Genomic DNA, 9,807 nt, shown 5'->3' on the forward strand with positions numbered 1-9,807 from the left:
ATTACGTCACAGCTGCGTGAGAACACGAGTTGCGTTCATGGACACTGGACACAAATATCTTCTTCGGTGGTTCTTTTGTCATACAGTACATAATTGTAAAAAGTGACTACTAGGGAAATTATTACTTGTATCAGAACACTGTAGTTAAAACTCTGTACGATCACACTGTCATAATATGAAATTGATTTTGTTTTGTAATACAAGAATAGATCAAATAAATATAAAAATAAAAAACATTTAGTTAATATAGTCAGCAACTGCTATGAGGAATTCAAAAGTTATCAATGTCCTTTCACCATCGTTCCTGTCGCGCTGTGCTATGCGTTTTTGTTTGCACATTAAGGAGAAAAGTCCTATTTTTGTTTGAATTGCTCTTTTTTTTAAAAAAAAAGAAAAGAAAAAAGACCATCCAAGCAACACGTTTTGGCTCATGTTTTTGAGATTGTAGGGTGAAAGCTGCAGCTAGTTATTATTGTGGAGTGAATGGGTGGCAACAATGGGAAAATTAGATGACAATATTTTAAAGGGAATAGCCTGTCAGCAACATATTGAGAAAAAAAGAACTATGAACTACTTCATTTTTGGAACGTGAACTTAGTTCAAAATTATGAATTATGAACTATGAACTGAACTAGTTCATTTTTGGAACAGTGAATTGAAATTTTAACTAGTTCGAGTAGAAAATTAACTTTCCCAACACTGCCCAGTTTTATCCCTCGCACATGTTTCCATCCTTATTTTAAACTTTAAAACCATAGTTGGATTTTTGTTAAATGCCTGTAGTGGACAATGTTGTTGTTTTTTTAAAACTAAACCAAAAGCCTATGTAAGACCATATATGATACTATATATACCTTATATTAAGGGGGGGACACACAAAAACAACAAACAAAAACAAACAAACAAAAAAATACTCAAGAGATCTGTCACGCTCAGCTAGGGGACAAGGTAACTTTTGGTTATACCTTCAACTTAAAATCTTTTTTTTCAAATCAGACAATCATTACATTGGAACATGAAACTTATTTATACACTTTATATGATGTAATTATGTAATACACTCGTGTAGGTGACCGTGTTTCGTAATTAACTCGTAGACATTCATTCAGACGTTTGAAAAAAAACACTACACATTTTTACATTTTGCATCTTATTTGAAAGCTCTACCACATGAATGAGGTTCATTGACGTTGCTGCTTTTGATACGGAGCTAGCTAAGCTTTAAAACTCCCTTTTCCGGTGTAGATTTCAAAACAAAACAATGCTCGTGTTGGTGAGTACCCAAACTCTCGCGGTGACATGGAAGTCTCGCCGCCGTAGTTTTACTTTGAGAGGTTAAATCCTTGTCAAGACAGCCTGCTCCAGCCTTCCGTTATTATTTTGGGGCTACTCGAGATCAAATACCGTAACGCGAACCCAGCGGTAACGTTCCGGTAAGATGTTTCGATTGTTTTCTTTTTTGCTTGGGATCGGTTCACAAAGTGCTACGGTGTCACTTTCCGCTGTCAGCTGGGGGTGGTGCTAGCTAGTTAGCTTAATAGCGTCAGAAGTGGCTAATAAGAAAGTGATTGGGGGGAGGGTAAGGCACTGGGGTGGGATTACCAATTGTTAAGTGGCCAAGCTAAAAACTACGCACAGAAACATTGTAACACTTTTGCTATTCATATTATCACGACAACTCGATTTGGCGGCGTGCTGCCAAGGTGATTCTTGCGACACAATTTGAGCTTGACGAGTCATTTTCGTCTGTTTCTAACGTAACGTTTTTTGTTAAAAAGTTTAGTAGTCTGATTTTCTCATTTGGATGACAGAAAGCATCAAAATGAATATTTTAGTCATTGTTTACTAGTTAGGCAACTAGTTAGAGGACCGAGGGATCCTGTTCCTCTGTGAGCTGTCAGGTGACGACTAGACTCCTGTGGGATCCCAAATCAGATTATTACAAGTTTGACGTTTAAAACTAGACTAGAATATGGACTATTTTTTTTCCCAAAACACTCTCTAAGAGTTTAGGCTAATTGTCAGTTTTGAACGCCACCGTAAAGTTTAAAGTTAAGTTTAAGCACAATTTAAATTTAAGTTTGAACAACGCATTTTTAACCTTCCTAAACATTTCAAGGAAACTCATAATGTAATACATTTTTTAACAACCCCAAAACATTTCAAAGAAGTCATGTTTTGAAATAAATTAATGTGCAAATCTATAATATTCTGTGGTACCTTGGCTTCCAAGTTTTTCAAATTACGAGCCGTTACTTGGTCATTACTTTTGTTTATTTGTTTTGTTGTTTTGCTGTGTTGCAAGCAAAAATTCGACCCCGCTATGTGGCAGCAGTGAACTTAATAAGTAGAGCCTGCTGTATGCATTTTGGCAGAGAGCGAACAGTTTTTTAACAAGGACCAAGTGTGCTTGCTTCAAGTTGTTTATTGTCATTTCCAGTTAAAGATTACTGGAAAATTAAACATAAAACAAATATGTATTTAACCGAACAAACTGTTTTAAAGTCCGTTAACTTTAAGGGACATATTTTGCCAGACCAGCTTTTTCTAGTATTTGGGATGTAAAAATTGTCTCTATGGTGCCTCAGTAAACATGTGAATTAAAATCATAGACGCATTCCTGAGTTCCAGACGTTTTTATGCCGAGAAGCTTGAAATCGGGTCATTTGAAATTTTCCAGCTTATCTACGTCACGAGCGAAGATCTCCGCCTTCCCTTTCCGCTCTCGAGCCAGCGCGGGAAACATAACAAACACGTGTGCTCTCACAAGTGGGTCTTCTAAATGGAGGCAACCAAACAGAGGAAAGGGGGCGGGTCTTAGCCAATAAGGACAAAGCGCATACAAAACTGGATCAAACTGAAGTAGCTGTCAGAGGGGCCTTTTCTGGGCACTTGTAGATCAAATCCAAGGTATTTTTTTAAATGAAATTGACACTTTTATGCTAAGTCCATGTTGGAGAGTCACTCTATGGAGTTCTAAATAGCCAAACTACGGGACCTTTAATGCTAACATAAAATGCAAAATGCCATAGGTATCGTGGTACTGACAAACCTTTAAACAACTGATATTTGAACACAAATGTTACAGGAACACAGACAGACAAAGCACATAATAATACTCAAAGGCACATTGCTCTGCGAAAAACAAATATATATTAGTGCAGCTTAGTTGTGACAGTGTTTGTGTATTAAATATATTTACTATACTTCCCCCAAATGGCCAAGGTTTGCACACCAGAAGCACAATGTCTAGTGTCAGGAAATCGTGATGAAAAAAAGAAATTATTTTCATTGTTATTGCTGTGTTTTTATAGTACAATAGTGTGTAGTGCTTTTTTTGTTTTTAAAAACATGTTACAAATTTGTTTTGTGTGTTTTTTTTTTTTTTTGGTGGATTGGAACGGATTGATTAAGTTTCCATTCATTTGAATGGGGAAATTTCAGTTAAGCGTTCAGAGCGTGGTCACGGAACAAATTAAACTTGTAAGTCATGGTACCACTGTAGTTGTTTTTGAAAGCTTCCTCAGCATTAAAAGCAAAATTATAATAGTCATTTTTAACTCTCCCGAACCCCAATGTAGGAATTTCCAACTTTTTAACATCCATTGCATATTTTTTTTGGAGTCTGTTTTTTTAACACGTCCTGAGCAAATGTTCTTGAAGGATTACAGAAGAAAGATGAAGAAATATTTGACGATTATATCACTTTTCCCTCCTGTTTGTTTCGTCAACATCCTGCTCAAGCGACACCATGCGACATTTGCCCCTCCTCCTGCTGTCCCCCTTGCTGCTGCTACTCCTGGCCCTCCCCGTCACCAAGGGGCGCTACAACGACGATTTTGACGATGGCGAGGACGTGACTGACTTTGATGACAACGACTTTGCCGAGTTCGAGGATATGAGCGATGACACGGCGCCTGAGGCAGGCACTGCCCCCCCGCCACCCATGCGGGGCAGCCCTTCCTCGCAGCACGACGAAGACGAGGATGAAGACGAGGCCACGGTGGAGCTGGAGGACGGTCAAGACGGTTTTGACGACTCGGACGCACAGGTGGGATTTACGTGCGAGACTGTAGTGTCGTGTTCGGGTGAGTGAAGTACTGTAGTCTAGAGTGGGGGGTGAAGTGTGTTTGCAGGGTGAGTGTGGGGTGTTCGTGTTGTATGTCGGGCCCTGACCGGTTAATCGGCTGACCAATTTAACCGGCCGATATTAGCCCTTTTCAAATCTGCAGAAATCGACCGTTTTTTGTTGTTGTTGCTGATTTTAGCTGATTTTTTTTTTACACACTAACACATTACAACGCAAGACAAAGGAAACGATATGGAAACAAACATTCTCGAAAGAGATTTGCAGAGTTTTCTCTCTGATGTAAAAATAGGTTCTTATATTCATTATATATATTTTTAATTAATTGGCTGATTAATTGTTTATCTGAATTTTATTCTGGAAAATATCGCAAACTGCATTGGCCTAAAAAAAATCCATATCGGTCGAGTCCTAGTAACATGATTGGTCGAGCTTGGATAATGTGTAGTGTGTGAGGGTAGTGTAGTGTATTTTGATGGAAGTGTGTGGGGAGTTAGTGTACTGTGTATTGTGAGGTTAGGCTGATGTGTACTGTTGTCGTGCGTGTGTGGGGGGTGGTGTAGTTTGTGTGGGAGTAGTGTAATGTGTGTGCAGGGTTAGTGTCGTGTGGGATGGTATTGGTGTAGGGAGAATATGTAGTGTTCGTGGGTTGGGTAGTGTGTTTTCAGTGCACGTGGGAGTGGTCGTGTGTGTGTTGGGGGGACAGTAATGTGTGGGGAAGCGTGTTTGTTAGTGTATTTATGCGTACGGTTTCTTCAACTTTGATATGTATGTGTTTCAGAAATTATATTTAATGTATTTTTTTTCTGTGATGTGTGCCTCAGGATCAGGACATTTACAGTAAATATGACCAGGAGGAGTTTGAGGGGATTGGAGACATGGAGAAGACAGGCCATCCTATGAAAGACCCCCTCATAATCCACACGGTAAATCTCATTTAACTCTTAAAGCCTCCCCTCAGATTATTTTCATCACTTATTTTTCTTTTGTCTGCCAAGTATAGTAGTCATCAAAAACTTCCTGAATATTTAAAGCCAGATGAAATCTAGTTGTTTAATAACATTCATAACATTATTATAACACTGGGAGCAAGACAAAATGTAGACCTTTTTAAATGTTTTACGCCAGAACAGTTAGTTGTTTTTTTAACATCGCTAAATATTTAAAGCAAGGCTGAATGCAAGCAAGTTACAAATTTTTAAGGCAAGACAAAAATAGTCATTTTAAATGGCCTTTGTACATTTTAAGAATACCATAATGTAGTCTTTTAATGTCACCTAAACGTTTAACACAAGGATGAAATATAGGCATTTTTTTAACATTCCCTATTGTTTTAAGTAAGATTAAAATAGTGCTTTTTGAATGCTCCTCAAACATAGAAAGAAAACCCCAAATATAGAAGTTTTATAACGCTGCCAAAAGAAAGACCATTGTAAAGATTGAATGCGTGATCAAAATATCGTTACTTTTCACCATATACCCTATTGTTTAAGTATGACCAAAATTGTCAACTTTGAACCTTCTAAGTGTTTAAAGCGGACTCAAGCTAAAGTTGTTGTTGAATGCTCCCAAAACATTTACAGCCCCTATAAGGTCACAATAAATGTCTTCTAAATTTGACATACCACAGAGAAGAGTGTTTTAACAACCCTGTCAAATTTATATGATTAGAAAAATCGCTGAGTGAATAAAATGAGGCTTCAAAATCTTGGAAAATCAATGTGTTTACTCTGCTCTCAAACGTTTTAGCCACGCCCCCACAAAATCAGCAAAACTATCCATCCATCCATTTTCTGAGCCGCTTATCCTCACAAGGGTCGCAGGCTTGCTGGAGCCTATCCCAGCTATCATCGGGCAGGAGGCGGGGTACACCCTGAACTGGTTGCCCGTCAATCGCAGGGCACATACAAACAAACAACCATTCGCACTCACAGTCACACCTACGGCAATTTAAAGTATTCAATTAATGCATGTTTTTGGGATGTGGGAGGAAACCGGAGTCCCCGGAGAAAACCCACGCAGGCACGGGGAGAACATGCAAACTCCACACAGGCGGGGCCGGGATTGAACCCCAGTCCTCAGAACTGTGAGGCTGACGCTCTAACCAGTCGGCCACCGTGCCGCCTCAGCAAAACTAAAATGGTGAAAAACAGTTTCATGCTGTAGCTCCACAACTGAGTACTACATAGTTCTCAGTTTTTGTAGGTTTTCAGTAATTATCTTCAATCATGTATTATAAATTTAGAAACAAATCTCTAAATCCACTTTACAGTTTTTTTTTTTTAAATGCAAAGACGCTGCTTAATGGAGACTTATTGTTGTTTGCTTGTGTTCAGGTTCCGGCCCATCTTCAGAACAGCTGGGAGAGCTACTACATGGAGATCCTAATGGTGACGGGCCTGCTGGCCTACATCATGAACTACATCATCGGCAAGAACAAGAACAGCCGGCTGGCTCAGTCCTGGTTCAACTCTCACAGAGAGCTGCTGGAGAGCAACTTCGCTCTTGTGGGTGAGTCGCCTGTGATGGGTTCGGGTTAGATTTTATGATGATAAAATAACACAACTAGAAAACTGTGGTTGGTGCACTCAGGCGACGATGGCACGAGCAAAGAAGCAGTGAGCACGGGGAAGCTCAATCAGGAAAATGAACACATCTACAACCTGTGGTGCTCCGGACGCATCTGCTGTGAGGGCATGCTCATACAGCTCAAGGTAAGGTACGCATGCATGCGTACAGTGTATGTGGTAGTGTAGTGTGTATGGGTATGTTTGGTATTGAGTATTTTAGAGTGGGGGTTAGTAAAGTTTGGGTAGGGCAAGTGTTTTGTGTGTGTTTGTGGGAGGGGGTAGTGCGGTTTAGGTAATGTAGTGTGTGCTGTGTTGCTAGTGTAGTGTGCGTGTGTGTGTGTGTGTGCGTGTAGGAGTAGTATTGTGCATGTGGGTGGGGCAGTGTGGGTTGGGTAGTGTTGTGTGTTTGGGTTGTTAGTGTAGGTGGGTTGGGAAGGGTAGTATACTGTAGTGTGTTTAGATTGTGTGATAGTGTACCGTGTGTGTAGGGAGGTAGGAATTAGTGCAGTGCATAGGAGGGGTAGTGTAGTGCGTGCATAATCACTTTTAATGATGGTTATGCTTGTTTTTGTGCTTGCAGTTCCTGAAGAGGCAGGACCTGCTCAATGTTCTGGCCAGGATGATGAGGCCCACCTGTGACCAAGTGGTTGGTATCTGCTCAGCAAGGACGCTCCACTTATGCTTGTGCAGAGCGAAAGCGTTAACAGTTGAGTTGTCCAATAAACAGTGCATCTCTTTGTCTTTATGTGTGTAGCAAATCAAAGTGACTCTGAATGATGAGGACATGGACACATTTGTGTTTGCTGTGGGCACCAAGAAGGCGATGGCCCGCCTCCAGAAGGAAATGCAGGACTTGGTAAATACCTTATTCCTCCAGCAGATGCCGTACCTCATTTAGTCGCCGGGTGCGTCATCCACCAAAGACGCTAACAGTACATAAACAATCAGTGGGGGCTGGCGTTGTTACTGTTTTTGTGCAGAGTGAGTTCTGCGGCGACAAGCCAAAGTCCGGAGCCAAATTCGGCCTTCCAGATTCTTTGGCTATTCTTACAGAGATGGGTGAGGTCACAGATGGCGTGATGGACAACAAGGTAACATTTGTAAAATACTTTTTTTTTTTTTAGTATGAAGACAGTCTTTGTTTCTTACTGTAATTTTGTGTGATTGTGTTTCACAGATGGTTCATTATATCACCAACCACGCCGACAAGATCGAGTCCATCCATTTTTCGGACCAATTTTCTGGTCCAAAAGTTATGCAAGAGTGAGAATCTCATTGCTTCAAATAATTTAAAAAACAATCTTTTCTGATTTGTTTGAATGTAAATACCCTATGTTGTTTTTCAAGGGAGGGTCAGCCCTTAAAGCTGCCTGAAACCAAGAAGACCCTGCTGTTTACATTTAATGGTGACCATTTGGTCTTTGTTACAACACTCACAGAAGAAACATGCCATTTGGTGTCATTAACGTGGTTCCTTTTTATTTTTTGTCATATAGTGCCTGGAATGGGCAACACTTCTCCCAAAGACATGGACGCTCTGCTGCCCCTTATGAACATGGTCATTTACAGTATTGATAAAGTCAAGAAGCTGCGTCTCAACAGAGAGGTAAGAACACACGCACACACCGCAACAAGCAAATAGATATACACACAAAACATACATGCACCGAATACCAAACTTATGCAACGCCAAATACACACACACCAGATACACACAAAGAACCACGCTAACATACAAATACACACACACCGACATCAAACACATGCAACAACACTAAATTACACACACAAACCAAACAACACACATCAACACGCATGCATATACACACACACACACTAGTCATACAAACACACACACATGCAATAAATACACACTAACACTAAACACGTACAACACCAAATACACAGACAAAAGTCAAATGACACACATCAACTACTCACACACAGACTACAGACACACACACATACACAAACAAACAAATACACGCGTGCCCACAAAACAAACATCAAGCAGACGTATACCAGCACCATAAAAACACACGACAACAACACGCATCAAATACACACCAAAGAATTACACAAACCAACACTACATTCACACAATAACATCAAGTACGTGTAACAAAACCAAACAACACACATCAAATACACTCACACAACAACACACAAATAAACACACGAACCAATACCACATTCACCGACTGACACCAAGCACATATAGTAACACCCAAAAAACACACACAAACCAAACAATACATTTAAAACACACACCGCCCACACACACTAACACCAAACAACTGTAACAGATAACAACACTAAATACACACAAAACAAACACACACAACACAAACAAATTCAAACCAAATAAACATTAACGTTTCAGACGAGCACAAAAGAGTCTCTCGCTGCCCTCCTTCACCTTGCAGGGGAAAATGAAGGCAGATCGCAACCGTGCCCGCGTGGAGGAGAACTTTCTCAAGCAGACGCACGCTCAGCGCCAGGAGGCCGCACAGACCCGCCGCGAGGAGAAGAAGCGGGCCGAGAAAGAAAGGATCATGAACGAGGAGGACCCTGAGAGACAGCGCCGCCTCGAGGTCCCACAACAACCATATGAAGCCGTTTCTGATATTGTGCTTGTTTCAAAATGATCACACAGTCACAGATAATAAACATTGCATCGTTTTCTTTTGGTTCAGGAAGCGGCTCAGAGACGAGAGCAGAAGAAGATCGAGAAGAAGCAGATGAAGATGAAGCAGATCAAAGTGAAAGCTATGTGAAGTTCGCCCGTCACAAAGGACATTTTGTCATTGTCTTATCAGCTCACCTCACTGCATCATGTTTTTGTCTTGGTAGTCTGTACCTGCTTTAGATTTAAAGCATCATCACGGGGCTCCATTGATTTTTAATCATAGCATTAATATAATCTTCAGTGACATTTTAACTTATATCCACTGTGAGGTTGTTTCTAATGAATTTCTGAGCAAAAGTCAATAATAAAGTGCACTGGAGTCTGCTTGTCTCATTTTATTGACAGAAAGACATCTGTTCTATAAGGAGGACTGCGAAGGCTATGGCAGGGTGCTAAATTTAAATATTGTGTCAGCACACTGGGCTAAATTTGGTGTTATCACAGCACCACCCTGCCACATG

General features: G+C 40.5%; 1 protein-coding gene across 2 annotated transcripts; it reads left to right on the top strand.

Moving 5' to 3' along the window:
* Positions 1-1,274: 1,274 nt before the first annotated feature.
* Positions 1,275-9,670, top strand: ccdc47 (coiled-coil domain containing 47). 2 transcript variants are annotated; one of them, XM_061749494.1, is made up of 13 exons: positions 1,275-1,433; positions 3,745-4,051; positions 4,912-5,013; positions 6,424-6,598; positions 6,680-6,801; positions 7,238-7,303; positions 7,412-7,513; positions 7,638-7,748; positions 7,835-7,920; positions 8,005-8,063; positions 8,154-8,263; positions 9,084-9,251; positions 9,354-9,670. In XM_061749494.1, exons 2-13 carry the CDS (start codon positions 3,752-3,754, stop codon positions 9,432-9,434), a joined length of 1,482 nt encoding a protein of 493 aa, XP_061605478.1. In that variant the 5' UTR covers positions 1,275-1,433; positions 3,745-3,751; the 3' UTR covers positions 9,435-9,670. The 2 variants fall into 2 exon arrangements, with proteins under 2 accessions (XP_061605478.1, XP_061605479.1); XM_061749495.1 differs by lacking the exon at positions 1,275-1,433 and having other exon boundaries at positions 1,462-4,051.
* Positions 9,671-9,807: the final 137 nt, after the last annotated feature.

The sequence above is a fragment of the Phyllopteryx taeniolatus genome, chromosome 16 (genome assembly GCF_024500385.1).
Source record: "Phyllopteryx taeniolatus isolate TA_2022b chromosome 16, UOR_Ptae_1.2, whole genome shotgun sequence".
NCBI lineage: Eukaryota > Metazoa > Chordata > Actinopteri > Syngnathiformes > Syngnathidae > Phyllopteryx > Phyllopteryx taeniolatus.